Here is a 22377-nt window from a genome sequence, read left to right as displayed (position 1 = left end):
TTCAACCCCTTTATGGTCTTCCATGAATTCCTTCTGCAAGGCACACATATCCTAACAGTGCTTTGATCTCTCAACTGTGCCGTCAATCTGTGTACTATTTCATTGGTTTTACACTCCCATGATCATGAACCTTTTGATATAATATTGTTTAATTGACTGGTGTACCTTCTTTTGAGACGTACGACGAACTACCAATGGAATGTAACTAGACCGGCTGGCTACTCATGTCACTCCTGGCTCACCTAACGCATCCTCAAGTGACAGCAGGTGCAGATTTATAATGCACTTCACTGAATGAGCATCTGCAATGTATGTTCCTTTGAACAAATGTATGAGAGTGAAGGTTTCAATTAGCATGCAAGCAGGTGAGGATACTAGCTGCACAGCCGAGGAAAACTGCACCACTGTTGCTTAAATGAAAAATTGAAAATGAAATAATTGGAGAGCAAGACACTCTACCTCAAGGATTTCTGAACAAATAATCATGTTTTATTGCATTTGCTTCTTCATTCATTCTTGCTCGAGAGGAAACTGAAGGCACTGGTGTCCTTGAGCTGGTGCACAAAACACATGTAGCAGCTTGGCATAGTGGTGTTTCTAGCTACTGAACTATTGTGCACCCTTAATCACACATCAAACCGCGAGTTCAAGTCGCGCTAGCAAGCATTTCTGTGACACTTTGTTCATTGCAGACATGATAAAAGATAACACTGAGTAATACATGTATGTGTGCAGCCGCCTTAACAACCTTGACACAAGATGGTGGCAAGGCAGTACTAAAGCCCCTCCATCCACGCACCACTGCCGCTTTAAGTAGCAACAACCTTTGTTGTGCGCCGCCTTTTCCCCTCACACCAAATCCGGTTGCGGCATTTCTGGTTTAAAAATTTCCAGTTCCGGCGTTTCTGCTTCCTGGAGTTGCGCTGCGGGAATTTCCGTTTTGACTGCTGTTAGACGATGGTGAGATGCCCGCACGTGCTTAGCAGAGCTGTGACAGTCACCATAAGAAGAATGCAAAGGGGACAAGCTGTTGTATTCCGCTGAAGTAGTAGTTCGAATCGCTGTTTTCCAAATGCACAAAAAACGGCAGTGGTCTCCAAGCGCCCAGGCACTACATTCCACTGTACGTTGTCGCTCGTGTCACAACCTTTCGCAGCTTGATGCGAAGCAGCGAACACGAGCAAATTGCTGGTTACAATGGGCGGTGGTTCTTGGATGGAATCGCATTCACAGTTTCAACCACAGCTGGTGCAGTTAAAGCCTCTCCATCGACGCGAAAGTAAACAACGCTAAAAAACATAGCGTCACTTCGACTCAGAACAGGAAGCTGCAGCTACGTAAGTTCCGCTTGACGCCGGAAGCTAAGGGGATGAGTGGGAGAGGAGCGTGGAGGAGGAGAGCAGGTTGGCAGTACTTTAGCTGGTCAGCGAAACGTGTATGGAGGGGATTTAGGCAGTACAAGCCTGCTCAAAGGCTGTCAGCATCCTGAAAAGCTGTAAGCAGTGTTGGCATCAAGGCAGCCACATTGTGTGGAGTCAAAATGTTATTCAGGGTCAGCATCTTTGGGCTTATTCACATGAGTAATTGAGCAGTGAGCGACTGACCCAAAACAGTCACTTTTCGACCAATACGACCATTTGCCACCATATATGCAACCAACTTCGTCAGGTGACCTTTGCGAGTCGCCTGTGAATGAGCCCTTATTCTGCAAAAGAAATGCACTTATAGCAGCTGAGGCTGATTTTTGCATGTAGACATTGATCAGTGTGCTGGTGCATAGACTTCATTCTTTAGTAAAGCATCATGGATAGAAATAAGGGTTAGGTACATTTTCTTTGAAAATGAAATGAAACATGATTGCAATTAAATCTGTATCAACTAACCTCATGCATATTGTTGACTCATGATTTGCTGCAATTTACCGGTCGTTTTCTCTCTTTGTGCATTTGGTAAATAAAAGATCTGGATCCTTTCAGAATGGTGCATTAGAGACATATGCAATGTAGTCTACAACATACAAAATTGAAATTATCTTCAATGTCTCTCTAAGCAGCAAGTGACTTGGTATTTGCAGAGTAAAAGTTCAACAAATGTAGTAAGACCTCAAATACTGTTTCTCATGTCCCAGACGTGGCTGTTTGGGTATGAGCTGACGGACACCATCATGGTGCTATGCGAGTCTGCTATCTACTTTCTGGCCAGCAAGAAAAAAGTTGAATTTCTCAAGCAGTTGGAGTCTGGCAAAGAGAACGAGGCCCAAGCACCACCTATCACCCTGCTTGTTCGGGATAAGGTAAGTTGCAAGCAATGCTTTTTCGTGAAGATATAAACAGGGTTGACTAATGTTGTGAACAGTTGGACCTGTATACGCATTCTCTAGCACAGGTTGAAACTGGTTGGGTGCTTGTATTGAAGGGGTCCTGCATTGAAATGCGAAAACACCCGCGCACTTAGATATAGGTTCATGTTAAAGAACCCCAAGTGGCCCAAATTTCTGGAGTTCTCCACTGCAACGTGCCTCATAATCAGATTGTGGTTTTGGCATGTAAAACCCCATAATTTAAGGGGTCCTGCTACATCCTTATGAAATGGAATGCGTCTGGTATTCAAAAGGACATCTCCTCGTTAAACTTTTCCAACTATGAATTCTGCTGCAAATTGCTATTGTTTGTGCCTTTCCTAATGTTTCCATCTCTGACGGGGCGGGGCGATCGTTGTCGGGACAGACGTTGATGGCGTGCGATGGAGGGGACGACAGCAGTGGCAGTGACGGCGAGATTAACAAGGACCCGTCTTTGACACACTCCGATGTTCACCCACAGTGCACTGTCATCGATCGAGTCGTTCAGTGATTTCATGCATGCTTAATTATAGCTGCCAGCGGTCTGCCAACTGGACACGATGCACACTGCGGTTGTGTACCTGAAACTTTGGTGAAAGCTAGTGCAGATTTCCGACTTTCATTGCGCAACGCTTCACATGCTGTTTAGAGGTATAAATAAATGTTTTATTTCTCACAGCCTACCTTCTACATCATAGATATTTTGTTGCAAGTGGCAAAATTAGTTTCGAAGCTTCAAAGGTATGTTCGGCAGCTTTTTTTTTTACAATCCAGATATAGTGATCGGTTATAACGTTAAGATTTTTTTGTTCTTCTTGATATCATAAGTTGACTGCACTGTATGCCGCATACACTAAGCATAGAAGTGCACAAATACGTGATTTGACGCCTTCCATGCACAGCTTGTGATATACGAAGTACAGTGCAGTCCACTTATAACGATATAGAGAAAGACGAAAAATATGATCATTATAACCAATGATCGCTATATCTGGCCTGCAATGACTTTAAAGAAAAAAAAACATACTTTTGCAGCTCCGAACTCGACTTCGCTACTTGCTCTAAAGAATAGATGATGTAGAAAATAGGCTGTGAAAAACAAACTTTATTTCTAGCACCAATGACCCTGTCAAGGGTTAGGCGCGCCGAAATAGTCCGAAATCTGCACTTGCTTTTGCGGCAGCTTCACAACCGCGGTGTGCATGGATTCCAGCTGCTGCGCGAACACTGGCGGCAATCCATTAGTATGCATAAAATCAATTAAGGAGTCGATCGACGACAGTGCACTTTGTGTGGACATCGGGGTCAAGGAGCCACTGTCAATCTCGTCACTGTCGCTGCTGCCGTTGCCACCGTCGCACAACTTTGTCGTCTGTCGAGACAGTACATCTTCGGCGATCGCCTCGTCGGTGACATCATCGCAGAACGAGGCAGCACTGTCTGCAGTCAAAAACTCCCCCATCGACGCACCACCTGTGTCACCAGTAGGAACGAGCTCCCAGAGCTCGGTTATGTCAGTGGCTTCCACTGTGTTGGTCTCAGTGGGTTAGGGAAGTTCGTCCTGACGCACAAAGCTTGCCTTTTTGAAGCAGTTGTATATGGTTGACTGCTTTACTTCATACCATGCACCATAAACGAAGCGCACGGCTTTCAAGAGGCTGATCTTCAGGTCAGGGGGCCTGTCTGCATGACCCTACGTGCCAGGAGCTGCGCAGTCAATGGCTAAAATTAGCCACTCCAGCATGCGCCCCCGATACAGGACTTTAAAGTTGGCGATCACACTGGCGTCCAACGGCTGCAGGCCTGCCGTAGTGTTCGGAGGCAGAAACATCAATTTGACAGATGTTAGCTTCGGGTTAACGCTGTGTGCGCTACAGTTGTCAAGTAGCAACACTACTTTTCTTCCTTGGCCTTCAATTATACTGTGGAACTTGAGCAGCCATTCTTAGAACAAGTCGCGGGTCATCCACGCCTTCTTATTGCTGCGATAGCGGACCGGGATGTGCCGATTCTTAAAGCCTGTTGGCTTCTTTGATCACCTGATCATGAAAGGCTTGAGCCGATGGCTCCTGTCCATGCTAACGCACAGCAACACGGTCACCCTAAGTTTCGAGTGCTTTAGCCGGGGCTTTGATCTCCTTTAAGAGCATAAGTCTTCGACGGCAACATTTGAAAAAAACAGAGCAGTTTCGTTGCAATTATATATGTCCTTCTCCGCTTAGCGCTCCAGCACACCAGGCAGCTCTGTCTGCAGCCACTGCTGCTTTGCCTGTGTGTCCAAAGATGCTGCTTCCCCTACAACGTTTTTGTAAACGATTCCGTGTCGCTCTTTAAAGCGCTGAATCCAGCCACCCCCAGGCTCAAAATTTGGGTGTCCCAGAAGAAAAGCAAAGTTTTTCGCTTTGGTGGCAAGTATCGGCCCGCTAATAGGCACATTATGCGCGTGGGTTGTGATGAACCCCACTGGTAAAGCGCCTCTTCAACATCGCCGTACAAAGGGTCTCTAACCCTTTGCCGCTGATTGGCGTGCATTTTTTAAAATCCTCGAATCTAAGCTGACCCTAGAGTTTTGTATGTGATTATTTGGAAAAAACTATCGGCCTAGATTCGAATAAGTACGATATGTAACTTCGCATTTTCTTCTCTGAGCAAAAACGGGCCACTACTATTTCTACTTCAGACATCTATTAACGAAATCCTTAATGTCTAATGACGTCCTTGGCTTAAGGGACATTTTCATCCATTGTAACATTGGCTTCAAGAGGTCAGAAAATCAATTTTTGGCATAGCTTGCCTTGAAGGTTAAGTATACAAGGTGTGTTCAAAAAGAAACCGAATTTTTGCTATAACACCTTTACTGCTTATGGTACAACATTTTAAGTAGTCCCCTTCAAAGTAGTCCCCTCTACTGTCAATGCGCTCTTCCCATCTTTTGTTCCATTTTTGAAAGCCTCCTGGAACGCACTTTCTGTAATGGTGCGCAGGTCTCTTCACATTGTCCTGGATCTCCTCTACGGTTTGGAAACGACGTCCTTTTAGTGTGGTTTTCAGCTTGGGGAATAGAAGAAAGTCTGCTGGGAGAATATGGTGGGTGGGGCACAACAGGTGTGTGGTGTTTCGCTAAGTAGCTGCGGGCAAGCAGCGACGCGTGAGCTGGGGCATTGTCATGATGCAATATCCAAGCCTGATTTTCCAACAATTCAGGCCTCATGCTGCATACAGAATCTCTCAAACGTGCTAGGATTCCCTGGTAAACTTCTTTGTTTACTGTGTGACCATGTGGCACAAATTCCGCATTCACAATGCCTTTGCAGTCAAAGAACACAACCAACGTCACCTTCATTTGTTGACAGACTCATGCATGCTTTTTTTGGACGAGCAGAACCTTTGGCCACCCACTGCGATGACTGCACTTTCGTTTCAACGTCATAGCCATAAACCCATGTCTCATCGCCTGTTATGTGCTTAAAGTTTTCGTCATTGGCAGCGGCGAGCAGTTCCTGGCTGATTTCAACGTGGGTCTGCTTCTGTTCTTCAGTTAACAAACGTGGCACGAATTTTGCACTGACATGACCCATCCCAAATTTGTCACTCAAAATTTCGTGACATGATCCTATGCTGATACCCACCTCGTCAAAACGACGATTTCCACAAATCACAGTTTGAAACTCTCTCGACGTGGTCATCTGTGGATGTGGAAGGTTGTGCAGGCTTGGGATCATCACAGACCGTCATTCTTCATTGTTCAAAACGCTTGAACCAATGATAGTACTGCTGCGACTCATAAAGTCCTCCCTGTATGCTTGGCTAAGCAGCTGAAATGTCTCTGTGAAAGTTTTTCCAAGTTTGTAGCAGAACTTCACACACACACACACGCACGCACGCGCACGCACGCACGCACACACGCACACACACACACACACACTGTTCTTCCAATTTCTTTGTTGTCACTTTGGCACCATTTCGCAGAACAGCTTGTTCATGTGCTCACTTCAGCGGCTGTAGCTTGCCAACTAACGGTCAGAGCGAAATGCAGCAAGTGGCAGTTTGTTGTCTAAACCTGCCGCTGCATGCGCTCTGTATCTGCAGCGTGCTATTTCAAAAGTTCGGTTTCTTTTTGAACACACCTCGTACATACATGTACCTGCCAGCTCTCTCGTATTGTTCTCGAGCCACCCGAATTTTGTTCCCATCACTCGATTGTACGGATGCAACCTCAAATCTCCCGAAAAATGGCCACCACAGCACAGCTACTGCTGCTGTGGTGCCCTATAATATTACGCCCTATAATATAACCCTGCAGCAAAGCAGCACGGGAGCACTTAGTCACCAGAATGCACCTTGAATCAAGGTAGCGGCTTCTGGCACCACCACGAATGCGAGCAAATGTCGGGCGTCGCCATATTGGATTTTCTGGATTGCCTCGACTCAGACTGGCTCGCATGTTTTTAGCAATCCAGTCCTTATATGATCGTGGGTGCGCTACACTTCAGTTGGCTTTGTCAGGTCTTCGAGTGAAGAGCAGAACGCTGAACTACTTAGTGCTTCCCCAAGTTTAGTTGAAATGATTGATGGCACTTTCAGTAGCTAAGAAGACTTACTTGCAAGTATTTCTGAAATCATGCATGACTGAGTTTTCGTGCTTTGTCACTTCACGGAAAGGTGACAAGTATGGATTCTGTACTATGCGAGTCTGTGATGTGAGCGTCTTGCATGGCGGCAAGGTCGACATCAGTATACACATTGCTTCACAAAAGCATCAGAACTATGTTTGTGCCACAAAAGTGCAGAGCACTAATGGCAGTTTCTGGTGATGCCCTGCTTTTTAGTTTTTTTAAACTAGAAAAAAAAATTTTTTTTGGCCCCCACTTTTTGCATGCAGCAGTTGCACGAATTGTCATGTTGCTAGGTTTGCAGGTATGAGGATGTTTCATGTTCCAGCCCATGTGCCTATGCCAAGATAGAATTCTTTGCTTGCATAGTCTACTAAACTGCGCACACTCTTACTCACTTAAATAGTTTCTGTGTGCTTGTGGCTCTGTTTTGTCATGTGTATTAAGTTTGTTTTTGTGGAAGACAGTCGCACTTCATAGTGGTTTGTTGGTAGGCATTAAATGTGTGGAGGGGAATTTTTTCTTTGCTGATATACTATTTGATATTGCCTTAAACAGTAGTCTTATTTGGAACTTTCTTCAGGCTGACAAAGACAAGGCTAACTTTGAAAAGCTGATCGACGCCATCAAGAAAAGCCGTAATGTAAGTATGCTTCAACCAATTGCTTTGCATGGGCAACCATTGAAGTACAGGGCAAAATTTTAAAAAACGGCAGAAAGCATTTTAAGGTCCTCAAGCAGTTAATATTTGTGCTTTCCAGTGGGGCAACAACAATTCTTACCAAATAGCTCAGCGTCCGGTCATTCTAAGTAAATAAGCTTCCTTCCCCCCCCCCCCCCCCCCCCGATATAACCCTTTCACCATTTTGAATGGTACAGTGAACACTTTTGCATTTTAAATGCATTGGCAAAAGAAACACGAGCCAGCAGCACAGCCTACTGCAGTTTGGCGAACATTGTTAAACAAAGGAATGTACAGTGCACTGCTGTCAATTTTTACAAGAAATGTGTGCCAGTGATTCACATCTGTGTTAGCCATAGGAGTGCTTCCTGTGAGCACGCGGCAGCAACAACAAATTGCGACGCTATGGCGCGATACAACTTAAAAAAAAACAGCAGTTTGCAACCGAGGCACATGGACCACGTGAGGTTGTGTTACTCCACCAACCAATCACAGAAGCAAGAAAATTGTCGTCATGCTACCTTTTCAAAATGGCGACATACTTGATACCTCCGGAGCATCTGCTGTTGTTGAGTCTTCATTGGTGGAAACGATGAGGTGTGCAAGGGGGACATGGACAAAGTGTATGGAGTTTGAACATTTCACTCTTCAAAAGTCCGCAGTACAGTTAATTTCACTGCTGAGCCTGTTTCACTCATTAAACTTCACTACTAACTGAAGTGAAACTTGACAGTAAATAGTTGCAGCGAAGCAAGCGCTTTATTTCAGTTGAGTAAACAATTCGGCTTTCACCGTTCCACTATAACAGACGAATTAAAATGTATAAGATTACGGGCTTATAATTTTATTTTGTGGTTACGGCCTTATTTAGGTAATGGAAAGTTTGAAGTATAACTATTTGCAGGCTTGCAGAGGAACAGTAACTGGCAGTTGTGAGGGCATGGATGGGGCTTCACTGCAGACTTAAGTTGTATCGGACTATAGTTCGTTTTCTTGCTTGCATCTTTTGCTTTTATTTTTACATGGTGAAGTATGGTGCTGTGGATATCTGAAGCTCCAAACTTTCTTCTTTACAACTACCAAAATGCCGGAGTTCTGTCAACGTAAAGCTGCATGAGCTACAATGTTATGGCACCTCCTGGAGCTTGGCTCGCGATTTTTCTTGACAATACACTAGAAAAGTGCAATTCTCTCAGCCTCTACTTCACATATCTTTGTAATATTTCCCCACGTGATCAAAATATAAATAAGCATCTCTGAAAAAAAATTCAAAATTTTGACTAAATCGACCATTCTACTGTATAAACTTGTATAAGGGCTGCACCCCCAACTTGGCAGCCCAAAATTTGGAAAAGAAATTCCAACGGTAAAGCATATGTGTTCAGTGCCCAATCCAGCAGGTCTGCATCAGCAGATTTTTGCACGCTATGTAGTTTTGTGTGCAGCTAATAGCTGGTGAGAGTTGCGCGTTGAGCTCTGATGCAGTGGTACATCTGGGGTGTGCACAAGTCGCTGGCTGCACTGGCACTATTTTGCGCTAATGGTTCGGTTCCATGTAAGGACCGCACCTCGTCAAAATAGTGCAAATGTAGCCATCACACGAGTCTATACCGTAACTGCTGAGTACTGAGCGGTCAACCAGAGCAATGAGCAGCATTTCCTATGTTGCCCACCATAGGGAGAACTCTGATCGTAACTGGGCTCGTTGAAGTAAAGATGTGCTCACTATTTCCAAATTACCGTATTTACTCGCATAATGATATCACTTTCTTGTCAAAAAAATTGACGCAAATTCAAGGGTGCGATCATTATACGGGTTAAATTTCCCACGAAAAGAAACATTTTCATTTTTCATCCCGCATTTGCTGCGGGATGACAAGTAGGCGGCTGCCGCTGTCAGTGTGAGACACCAAAACAAAAATGGCGACCGGCAGAGCAAGCCGAACGTGATTTTTCTTCTCGTGAGTACATTACGCACATTGAAGCAGTTTCCTCCATATCAGTAATGAATAATATCGTTAATATCGGCAAGTTTGCGACAATAACATAGCCATGTCCACTTTGAGGGGACAGAAACAGAGATGGGCGTGCTTAGCTGCCAGTGACATAGAAACACATGGTGGGCATGCTGCGGAAACTGCGGCATTTGTCTTCACTGCTATCCTAATACGGCATGTTTCCGCTAAGGGTGGGCGAATATCTTGGCTGTGTTACAAGCGTCGCCATATGAATAGGGTACACTTCTAACGTATCAGTGTAAACGTGGCCACTATCGTTGCCGCTCGCGATTTGTTGCGTGCCCACGAGTGCAGACGAGAGGAATCAAAAGGCACCCTTTATGTTGCTGGTATTGACCAAAACCATTATGAAGCCTACAAGTAAAAAAGCCAAGGCAAGTTTGGTTGTAGCTTTATTTTTTCTTTTTTTTCATGGAAGTGCGGAAAGTGATGAAAGGAATGAAATGGGGCATCTGCTTAAGAATGTTGGGTGCGTGCAGACCGCTTGGTATGCCTTCAAGAGTCGTTCGCATAGCATTCGACAGATGGTAATTACGATCATCATTAGCTAGACTTGGCACACGACATATCGCTGCGACAAGTTCAGGGTGCGATCATTACACAGGAAAGAAAAAAAATAGAATTTTGACGTCGAAATTCAGGAGTGCGATCATTATGCGAGTAAATACGGTATTACTTGTCTTTGCTGGTCTAGGAGCTGTGTTTTATGGTGTGAACTTATGCTGGAAAACTTTGTTGTTGCTTGTAAACTTTAACAGGGCAAAGTGGTTGGTGAATTTAGCAAAGATAAATTTCCTGGTGAATTTATGGATGCCTGGCGGTCTGCTATTTCACCTGAAAAGTTTGACATGGCAAGTCTGTTTGTTTTCGTTGTGTGTCAATCGCTTTGTGTGTTGGTCTTTCATTTCTGTTTGAGTGCATGTTGATGTTTTCTACATAGACATTACAAAATTTGCTTGCAAAAGCAGCTAGTACTTGTGTAATATGTTGGAAACAGGCACTCGAGTTCTTCCCACCAAAATGGGAGCCTGCTGCATTCGTATGCTTCAAAAAGTTTAATGAACGCTCTAAATTTGTTGTGTTGTTTGATAGGAATTTGCCAATAACCTTTCCACACATCAGTTTCATGAAAACCACTTGAAGCATCCCATGCCATTAATACATGGCACATTTAATAGGCGTAAAAGTCTGTTGGTTTTCCAGTTGGTAGGCCGTGCACCATCTGAAAGTACCATCCTCCTTTGGCACAGTTGTCATACATGATCAAAATGGTAATGTTGCGTGCCTGGTGATGTTACTGTCTAGCATTTGTTTAAAGCTTGTTTTTCTAATCTGGTAATGGGTATGGTTGTAAATGAGGGATCCTATAGCTTGAGTGGTATTGGTACCTCCTAGATTGGGAGCAAAAAAATTAAACGTAGATGGATAAGGTGGGCATACAATACCAGCATTTCTTACCATTCTGACCCATGTATCTATTGCCATGCATGCAAATCTTGTTTAAAGGGTCGATTTGTCTTTCCATGATGTTTTAACTTCAAAATACTTACCTGGCCTTGACAACATGAAATGCAAAAAAAGTATAACTTTACTGTGGCTATACTTGATAATGCCTTTGTATGTGATTTGCTAATTTCATTAACATATGACTTATTGCAAATTAAGGTGTACGCACTCTGTATACCTTCATGAATGTGTAAAATTTCATGCAGACATGAGTTCAAAGTGTATTAAAAATGTACACAAAATTACATATTGCACAAAACTGGAAGAGGAGAAAAATGCAGTTAGATTTTGAAAGTTGTTATTCATGAAAATAAAATACTGGCCATAATTTTCAGCAATGCCTCTGTAATGTATGAAGTCACTACAACCTACCACACCACAATTTCTTGCTGCAGGACTCTTCATCACTTTCACCAGTTGTAGACTTTAGACGTTAACTCGCGCACACACCCAAAAAAAAACATCGGACAACAGCGAGAAGCACACAGGACAGAATGCTAGTGCTTCTCGCTGTCGTCTGATGTCTTTTTCGCTCTAGTTAATGATGTATTTAAGTCTAATAAGCACCAGCTAGCCCAACTGTCTTCTCTAATTCTGCTACCAATTGTATTTTATCATGGCTCTGGCTTTATCCAAGTTTTCACTCGCAGCTTTCATGAGAGCACTGTGGATTTTCTTGGTGTTTACTTGAAAAGCTCGATGATGCGTCAGTTTCTGTATGCTGATGGTAGAGCAGAATTTAGCTAGTAGCTAATGTTCGGCACTTACGGCACAGAACTGCATCGACTTGTTCGTAAAAGAAAGAACAAGTTAGGGGCACTCGATTTCACAATTAGAACAATGACAAATTCCTTGCGCTTTTCTGCCAACTCGTGTATGACGAGTTTTTAATCGTGGCAAGTGGGGCACATTTCACTTGCTACAAGCGTAGTAGACATGCGGATGTCACGCAAAGCGGTTGTTGCATGTTCTTTTGCCTCCTTCAAATACACTACCTTCTTTTTATAAATTCACCAGTTGCATTGACTTCCCCAACACTGCAGTCACCATACAAACTGCTGCCCTTGTTCAGCCTACTTTGGACAGGGACGTTTTTGACACTACACCTGAGTCTGTGCTGTTCCTGGATTTGAGTACTTGAAATGAGAACTTGTTTGAGCTGCTGCTATACTGTGGCTGTGCTCTATTTCTGTTGCTTGCACAATTAAGTTGAGCTGTAGGATAACGGACACATCGGTGCCTCACACTTGTCATACTCCGAAGGCATGCATGTCACTGTTGATTCTTATGTATCTTATGGATTGCAGGTGGACATCAGTGCAGCTGTGGCCTATGTGATGGCTCCCAAGGAGGAGCAAGAAGTAGCTCTTACAAAGAAGGCATGCCAAGTGACAGTGGATGTGTATGCCAAATACTTGCGGGACCAGATCATGGAGATAATTGATGCAGACAAGGTTTGACATGTTTTAATTCTACTGCGGTGTATACAGTGAAACCTCGCTGATAAGATTCCATTTTGTACGATTTCCTGGTGCCAATTTTTGCGATTGAAAACAACAAATGACCTGATACAATCAATAGCTAGTGGCCAATTGAAACCATGCTGTGAAGTCCGCATTGCCATAGTCATCAACAGCAACCATACAGCAACAATGGAAACGCCGAACGCTTCGTGTCTACTCGTGCATTTTTGCAATAACCACCACACGTGACACCATAGGTTTACGAGCACTGCTGCAGCCGGCGTCTGCAGTGCCACCGCCCGGAAGGGACAGAAAGCATGCGGCACTGCAAATCTAGGCACAAATGCGCCTTCGGGATCTGGCTTTGTCTGGGTTATAATGGAGAGCTTGGTAAACAGATTATCCAGCAGCAGTGAACGATTGTGCTGACATTGAGCTCGCGAGCCGAGCCATACGGCGCACTCCCCACTTGTTTCCCCCCTTCTTTGTATCATCACTCATGCGGATTTGCTCGCCAGCACACTGGCACTTCATTGTGGCCTCGTGCAACAGTGAAGATCTGGCAGTTGAGTGTTTATTTGATTGTTCATTTAGAACGATGTCTGACACCAATGTGGTTACAGCGGGCTAATCGTGACCTTAAGGGGGGACACTGTTTTTCGAATAACGTTCATGATGTTTTCCATCAATATTCATGAAACTTTCCATTCTTGTTAAGAACTTTGTGCTGATTTCAAATATGTAATTATTTTTCCAATAGGCCATTTAGTTCTGAAGATAAATGAAGTTCATTGTTCATAATTTGCACAAACAATAGGGGGAAAAACGCGCGACAAAATTCATATTGGCACATGCCTGGGTACTAGAAAACATAAGGAACACAATGGTAGGAATACTATTTTGATACATCAAATATTAGCAATTTTATAGCAATTCAATCTTTACTGTTTGAATTGTGGCTACCCCACTGTCTGATCTAAAGCAGAATTGAAAATTTTTAAAGCATAAATTTCAGAATCTGACCCTACCATTGTGTACTTTGCACACTCAGCTACAAGCCACAACAAAAATTATGGCTCTATCTGCTCTGAAGGCAGAGATATCGCCGCGGCAAATCAGCAACAAGTCAAAAGTAGGTGTTTCGAGAAAACGAGAAAAAAGTAATACATTCACTTTTAATCAAAAGTACAGAAATAATTTTGCATTATTTTGCAGTGAAAGTGGCTAAAAGCCACCAGGAATGTAGTCGCTCTGACCACGGCCACCCAAATGCGGCAAAAACATAGTTTAGCACCTTTCGCCGATTCCCGGTGGCTTGCATCGCGCGCGGCAATATTGCCGCAACACGCGCACGTGATAATGATCTTTATGGCGAGGCCAGATTACCGTTCGCTTTTGCCTCCTGCGATGCTGCCGCCGCACACCTTGCACTTGACAAACGACATCAGTGCGTTCACGGAGTCCTACTGAGGATAGTGAAGCCTGCCTCGGCGTCGACTGGTACGGCTGCAGCGCCATCAGCGCGAGTGAGCAAATCCAACACCCGCTTTGTTGCTGGCGTTGACGCAAGAACTTGAAGTTTTTTTGAGCATTCATCTCCCTGTGCAAAAAATCCGCACGCTGCAACATTGCAGCGTCACGCCGAACGCGGCCGCTGTCCGTAACAATTTCATTCATTTGTGAGCTGGCTAGGCCTACTTCGGCATCGTCCGCGGCTTCGGCATCATTTGCGGTTGGTGGCGAGCTACTCTCGATGCTTTCAGAAGCAATGGAGCGTTTTTGAAAGTTATAAGCTGATCGCTTCTTCTTTTTGCCGAACTTGTGCCTCGTGGTGAACTTCACGGGTGGACTGGACATCGTTGGGCATCTGCCAACAAACATACAAGACGCGCCGTCGCGTCGCCTGCGGAGTGGAGCAGACGATGGGAACCTCGTGCAGCAAACCACAGCAGGCGTTTTTGGTCACGTGCGCTAGTCAACGAATCGGATCGCGCGTTCGGGCTTTTTTTCTTCCCCGGATTTCAACGTCACTGGCGTACTAACGGAGTCACTTTTGGCGGGAAATTAAAGAAGGAAGGCTCCTCTTTCCAACGAGACCAAGATGGCTGCGATCGCGCGCATAGAAAAAGAGCTACGCGCCATGATAAAAAGGGCTGTTTTTGCGCAGAATTCAGCTCACAGTGATGTTATAAATTGATATTGTGGACGAAATACTCCTCCCTGAGATTCGAAACTTGTTGAATTAAAGGAATATTAGCTGTAGAATTCGAAAATTTCGTTTTCAAAAAATTTATTCTTTCGCGATTTTTTCGCCGCAAAGACCTGTGTCCTCCCTTAAGCAACACGATTGGCACTTTTGAGCAGGCACACTCAAACCATGCGCTGTGGCCAAACCAAGAGAGCATGCAAGCTCACAGTGTACTTTCAGCGAGATCACGGCTTGATAAGGATGCTTGCTTCATGTTCGTGCGCCAGTGAGATGTAAACAGATCATCACTAGTGGGTGTCTGCTAAAGGTGGGAAACTCGTGATTTTCCACAGGGCAGTTTCAGTTTTACACATGACATTGTCCAAAACTCAATATGCTGCAGATATAAATAGCTTCAGCTGTTTGCATGGCCAGAACCAGTTATGCACTTCAGATTACAGTCTGCCTTAGATTCAGTCGTCTGCCTCAGTACCAAGCACACTGTCTTGACACAGTGCCAGTAAAACTGTTGCCCATACACGCCGGCATGTCTAGTATAAGATCGCGCAGAAGTAGTAGACCAAGAATATTACTGGAACCATTTTAGAAATGCTCCATGTGGTTTATGTGCTACCTATGGGCTTCTGTTTCTGCAATTTAACTGATCTAATTTTTTCCGCTTTTTACTGGTTTGATTTACAGAGGTTTGTTATACAGCCTACGCTTGCTACAGTGGGCCCGCCCGCATACAATAGACTTTCGGATATAACGGACCATACTTCAACTTTAGTTTGCTCTACCTATTAATGCAGCGAACTTGGCTTTTAATGAATGGACCGCGCTACAACACACTATCGGCTCCAACGGATGAAATTAGTGGCAATATTTGTCATATAAAACGAACCCTTGCCATGTCAACATGGGCTGTCAACATGCGAGGGTCAGCCGACGACTGCGGCTCAGTATTGTGCAGGCAAGGGAGGAAACGAGGCTGAAGCGCGCAGTCTTTTGCGCACGAGACACAGGGGGGCGAGGGAGAGGGGGTTCTACTCCGGCGGCTGCTGCTTAAGGTGCGGCCGCATGGGCACTATATCTTGAAATGATCTGCGATGTGGACAAAGTGTGCCCAGTGCTGGTGGCTTCGTATGGGCTCTGCTTTCGACATTTTGTTCGTGTTGAAGCGAGACAGCACGAAGAAAAGGTCAATTCGCTCGCTGCTGCTATCGTGCTTCATCACTCCGTTTGCTTGTCACCCACAGCAACTTTCCGTGGTCGTCGAGCGAGATGTGTTTATGGTTACCTGTGTGCGTGCGACACCGTGCTTGTTTATTTAGTTAGCAAATGTGTACAACTTTATACGGCAGCTAAAACTACTATCCTTACTTCGCATACCTGTCCTTATTTGCTATTGCAATCGATGCTTCATCTCTTGGGTGAAGCTGCGACTTATTAAAATTTTTGTTTTCTTTACTTTGGCTGTTCATCACTCTTTGCATTAACGTTAAAAAGTTTTGGAAGTAAGTGTTTCGGATATTACGGATGAAATGGGCATTTTTAGTCGGATTATCAGGGTCTGTTGTAACGAGAGTCGACTGTATGTATTGGCCTCGAGCTCCACCACTGGAAAAGCTGGCGCCACCGTCGGCGTGACGTGCTATTAGGGATCACGTGGACATAGCAGCCATGTCGGCTGCTTCGCGAGCGCCGAAGCGAGCTGAAAACGAGAGTTTAAATTCCCTCGTAGGCTGCGGATCTCATTTAGTGGCGAGATTCTCCCGCTTCGAGTGTCTCCTTTACAACGCTTGAAAGCACTACAATAGGTAGTGGCTGCCATTGAAGGCGCGCAACATGGTAGGCAACTGCTCAGTGCCGCAGTGCCGGACGTACGCAACGGGGCCCGGTGTCAGGCTTATTCACACGTAGCCGCAGGACAAGAAGCTACGTGAAGCATGGCTCGCGAAACATAAAACCGGCAAACAGTCATCGGCTACAACTCGGGTATGCATCAAGAACAGACTCGAAGATTTCTGCTATGGCGCTGGGCCTGCGATATTCAGCAAACGTGCACTGAGACTCGCCCGAGTCTGCTGCCCGACTGATGTCATGACGGTTTCGTCTGTGAACTTGTCGATGCTATAGATACAGTGAAAGCTCGTTAATTCGAACTTCAATAATTCGAATTTTTGGATAATTCGAACTGTACGATTTGGTCCGGCCAAGCTCCACAGAAGTCTGTGTATAAAAAAGCCCATTAATTCAAACGCGAGAAGGTTCCGCCACGAATAATTCGAACTACGCGCCACCGTGCCGGCGGCGTGGCGCCTGGCGCATGGCCAGAGTAGCGCACCTATTGCATACACACAAGGCTGCGTCGCCTCCGGAACATAGAGAACGGCGAGAGAAAGCAAAATCGGGGAAAAATCTAACCGGCGCGGGGTCGGCCAGAAGGCAGCAGCGGCTGCCTCCTCTCCGTTCTACGTTGACCGCCCAGATCCCGTCCCTCCCGGTGGACTACGTGGCCAACACAAAGGCATAGATGAAGGGGGAACTGTTCGGACAGTGGCTAGCGAAGATGGACAAAAAGTTTGAGCGTTGTGGACGGAAAGTCCTCCTGCTCGTTGACAACTGTTGGGCTCATAAGGTCGAAATTGAGACGAAGGCCATTGAGCTAGCCTTCCTTTCACCTAACAGTACAGCGGTGCTGCAGCAAGGTATCATTCAAAATTTTAAATCATTTTACCGGCACCATCTGTTGGAGCAAATTATTTTGTGCAATAATTATCAGGTGACGCTCTTAAGTGCGCTACATATGCGTGTGCGTGCTTGGGAGCAAGTGACTGCAGTTACGATAGCAAATTGCTATCGCCACTGTGGCTTCGGCGCACAAGCTCTACAAGGAGGAAACCAGCCACCTGCGCTCGAAGACGGCGTCACCGCTCCCATGGCGGACGTTTTGGACGACATCTCCTTTGCTGACTATGTCGACGTGGACGAGAGTGCAGTGGTGTATGGTGTGCTGACAGATGAGGACATAATTTCTCAGGTCAGAAGCGCTGAACCTGTTGCTGCCAGTGATGAGGAGGAGGAGAAAGATGACGCACCAGTGAGGCCCTCCGCTGCGGAGGTCATGGCTGGATTGAATGCTGCCTGTCTCTTCTTCAGTTTTAAAGAAGGCGAAGAGGAGGCCTTCCGCCACATTCGCTCGTTAGAGCAAGAAGTGCTAGCTGTCGCCTTCAAGGAAAAAAGGCAGGCTACGATCATGGACTTTTTAAAGCATGAAATTTCTGGCATGCCCTACTACTTCCAAATTGCCGTGTACTGTTGTTCTCCTTCACTTTCGTTAGTTAGAACTTTCGATAATTCGAACTGAAGCGGCTTCCCCTTGCGGTTCGAATGAACGCGCTCTTACTGTACTGGCAAGTTCACTGGAGTGGAAAGAGAGCGCTAAGAAGCAAATAAAAAAAACATGGCATATGGTCATGTTTGTGTTATGAATTAATGCACTGGATTACAAAGAAGAAGCAGCAGCGGGAAATCACACACTGAGAACACCGATAAACATACAGTGCGACGCAACTCGAGAAATAGTATTGAAATGTCCAAGAATTTTGAAGAAAAAGAAAAGATTGAATCGTCGTGATGGCACATCCCCGTAGGCGTCAGTTTCTGAAATGAAATTATTTTTGAACAGCTCTGATAGCGCCCACGCAACAGTGGTTGCTTGTATACTGTCAAATGCTCATATTCTGCGGCCTAAAGCTCATGGCATGGTGCGAAAACGCGAACGCGGCGAAAGTGAAACAGTGCGCAGACAAGCAGTTGGTCGCTGCGAATCTGTGCGATCGCTGCATTGAGGCTTCATTCAATTACGCTATACAAACACAAACGCTATACAAACACTATAATACAAACACTATAAGGACATATTTCACATAGTTTGCTCTCAGCGTTTACCTACCTTTCACGCAAGAAGCCGGTTCGGGAGACTCCATCGTGGCGACCGCGCGCAGTGGCATTCACTGTACGTATTCGGTAAAGAGACAGCGTCTGTAAACGATTCTGTGCTTTCAGTTTGCCCAAGATTATTATTTAGACAGCAAAAAACTTCTCTCATTTCGAAAGCACTTACAGAAATGTCCGGGAGAGCTCGCGCGTGGTGTTTTCTGTGAGCGCTGACAGCAAAACCTATGAGGAGCGCGCCGCGTGATCCCTCATACTACGCCAGCGAGGCGCTTCCGATAGATGGCGACTCCGTAACTCCTCCCCGCCAATAGTAACTTGTGTATGCGTAAACATAAGAAACAAATACAGTAAATATGGGCCTTTCTTAAAACCAATGACCCACTTCCGCCTCAGAACACAGATAATCTGTTAAAACTGTTATTTGCACACATGGATTTGCGTGTGCAATTGAGGTAATGAGTGGCATAATGATCTTGAAAAGCTGGGCTCTGTGGTATAGGTGTGGTTCTTTAGAAGTGTCCTCGCCAGAAGTGTCCTCGCCATCAGAGTGCAAAGGCACCTCAACCACCTTTTTCTTTATTTGTATTCCATCAGGCCTGCAGGTTTCCACACCATTTACCGTATTTACACGACTGTAAGTCGACCTATTTTTAAAAATTTTTTAATCTGAAGTGGGAGGGTCAACTTGCAATTGAAACCAAATAATGGCACCGCCAAAAAAGTGAGACCAACGAGGTATCAGGGGGGCTAAAACATAGTTACAATTTGATGTTTGCGCTATGGCCCTACTTGTAGCTTTTCATTATTCTGCACGTTTGTTCGCTTTTCGGAAAGGTTTTTCAACATGTTTTTTAGTTTTACAGTGCACACAACACTCGTGGAGGGTGTCTATAGTTCACGGAAGTGCTGCTGTGCTATTTGCAATGGCACCCTCAGGACGGCAGCGCTTGCGGGGAATAGCATTAGTTCATGGAAGAGCAGACACAGCTCACGTGTTTCTCTTTACCTGTAGCTCTTTAGTTTGACACGTTTGACTTGACTGCTGGCTACGTGCTGCTTCCATGCTTCCTAGGTCGTCATGAGTGCTCCAGGCCCACTAAACATTTGGCGCTCGTTCACAGCAGCGTTCAAGAGGACTACCAACCTTTATGCCGAAGAAACAAATCACTGCACAGCAGGCCACAAGTTCGATGTTTCTGAACAGGTGGTGCGAGAGTGGTGACTGCAGCAAAGCAAAATTTTCACCTGTGACGGCAAGCAAAAAATTTCCCACGGGCCGAAGCCTGGACACTTTCCAATGTTGTAGTCCAAGCTTGCGGCGTAAGTCGCTGAAATGCGTGATCGGTCCCTGCCATTGAAGCGTGACATCGTCATGAAACAAGCCCAGATCTTCGCCTTTTAAGGACCTGCTCCGCCGTGAATACAAGTGGCTGGCGGCAGAAGACCGTGAACTTAGGCCAACCGGACCTGTCAAGAGCCTCCTTGATGGGTGCATGTGGTTCGGTGCATTCGGAGTGGGCTGCTGTTCCACAATGTCATGGTGCGGTCGTTTGCCAAATGTCGGATTTCGCTGGACGATGATGCGCTGTGGGACCTTAGCAGCAGTGACGATCGCAGCATTAGTGAGGAAGATGGCACAAGTGAAGATGAGTACCGTATTTACACGATTGTAAGTCGACCCCTTTTTTAAAATTTGAAAGTCTGAAGTTGGGGGGTCGACTTACAATCGAAACCAAAACATGGCCCCGCCAAAAAAAAAAGCGATACCAACGAGAGCTACAACGTAGTTATAATTTTATGTTTGCTCTATGGTTCTACCCGTATCTTTTCGCTATCCCGCGTGGTTGTTTGCTTTTCGGAAGGGTTTTTCAACATTTTTGAGTCTTACAGTGCATGCAATACTCATGGGGGGTGTCGATAGTTGATGGAAGCGCCGCTGTTCCCATTTGCGGCGGCACCCTTAGAACGGCGGCGCTTGCGGGGAGTATCGGTAGTTCATGGAAGAGCAGACACCGTTCGCGGGTTTCTCTTTCTCTGTTTAAAGGCCTTAAAGGCATTGGCATTGGTTTGACCAACTTTTTGACGCGCTCCACTTGACTACCGGCTACGTGCTACTTCTATGCTTCCCCAGTCGTCATGAGTGCTGCAGGCCAACTAATCTTTCGGCACTCGTTCACAGCAGCGTTCAAGAGGGCTGCCATCCTTTGCGCCGAAGAAACAAATCACTGCGCTGCGGGCCGCAATTTTGATGTTTCTAAACGGGTGGTGCGAGAGTGGCGACTGCAGCGAAGCGAAATTTTCACCCTGTGGCGGCAAGTGAGAAATTTCCCACGTGCCGACGTCTGGACGCTTTCCGGAGCTGTAGGCTAAGCTTGCGGCAGCGTCGCTGAAATGCGTGATCGGTCCCTGCCAGTGAAGTGTGACGTGGTCATGAAACAAGCCCAGACCTTCGCCTTAGTTTTAAGGTTCTGCTCCGCCGTGAGTACGAGTGGCTGGCGGCAGAAGACTGCGAAATTACGCCAACCGGACCTGTCAAAAGAGCCTCCCTGACGGCTGCGTGTGGTTGGGTGCATTTGGCGTGGGCTGCTGTTCTGCAAGATGTCCTGGTGCGGTCGTTTGCCAAATATGAAATTTCGCTGGACCACGACGCGCTGTGGGACCGCAGCAACGATGACGATGGCAGCACTAGTGAAGATGAGTAGTCCAGTGACCTTGTCAGCTACTAATAAATTTTCGTTATCGAATGCGCCCTCGGGTTATTTTTTTTCTATTTCGGTCAAGCGATATGGGGGGGTCGACTTACATTCGAGTCGACTTACAATCGTGTAAATACGGTAGTCTAGTGACCATGCCAGCTACTGATAAATTTTCGTTATGGAATGCGCGCTCGGGTATGCTCCTGTTATTTTTTTTTATTGCCTGTCACATGCGATTTGATTTACACTTACAATCATGTAAATACAATACTTCTTGTCTAGTTAGCAGAGCCACCTCCTCAAAGTCTGCCAATTGAGGGCTCTCACTGAGCAGTTCATGTATGCGGATTTTTTAAAACAATGGTTCTATGCAGTGATGGAAGTGCTGTGCCAGTTGCGCCAAACTGTGCCATGAAAGAAATCCTGTGACATTTGGTGCCAAATTCTCATTTATTGCAGGTATTGCGCCAGGCCTGTGCCGACACGCACCTGCTCCAAATTTGCAATATTTTGCACGCTAGAGAAGGCGCTGCATATCAAGCAACCATACTTCTTGCTTCACCCTTGCACGCTTTCCCTCACAGCTACAGCATATGCCGCACGCAACTGCGATCTTACCGTGCTTTAACATTATATGGAACCCCAGTGACTTTATACATTATAAAGACATACGGAACTGACGCCTCCGCTGACTGCGCAGATTTGGCTGGAGTGTCCATATAGTTGCTATGACAATAATTGTTGCGTAATTATGGTAACACACGGTTGTGAGGGCACAGCTGCTTGATGCACGTTTCTCGTGGTCGCTTAGTGGTGTATCGACAAGTGTGTAAGGCTCGTTTTATGACAAGGCAGCCCGGACATGGACAAAAGAAATTTTCAAAATGGGACAAAATAGTGACATTGT

At 45.6% G+C, this 22377-nt stretch overlaps 1 protein-coding gene across 2 annotated transcripts in view; it reads left to right on the top strand.

The window, feature by feature from the left end:
• Window positions 1-22377, top strand: part of dre4 (SPT16 homolog, facilitates chromatin remodeling subunit dre4) — a 181650-nt gene that overhangs the window by 15185 nt on the left and 144088 nt on the right. For both annotated transcript variants that reach the window (XM_075702440.1, XM_075702448.1), the window contains exons 3-6: window positions 2129-2293; window positions 7538-7597; window positions 10413-10505; window positions 12468-12614. In XM_075702440.1, coding sequence (XP_075558555.1) covers window positions 2129-2293; window positions 7538-7597; window positions 10413-10505; window positions 12468-12614 — 465 coding nt within the window. The remainder of the gene's footprint in view (window positions 1-2128; window positions 2294-7537; window positions 7598-10412; window positions 10506-12467; window positions 12615-22377) is intronic.

Source organism: Dermacentor variabilis, chromosome 1 (assembly GCF_050947875.1).
Source record: "Dermacentor variabilis isolate Ectoservices chromosome 1, ASM5094787v1, whole genome shotgun sequence".
Taxonomy (NCBI): Eukaryota; Metazoa; Arthropoda; class Arachnida; order Ixodida; family Ixodidae; genus Dermacentor; species Dermacentor variabilis.
Note: the sequence above shows the minus strand (reverse complement) of the source record. Positions and strands in the feature narration are given on the sequence as shown.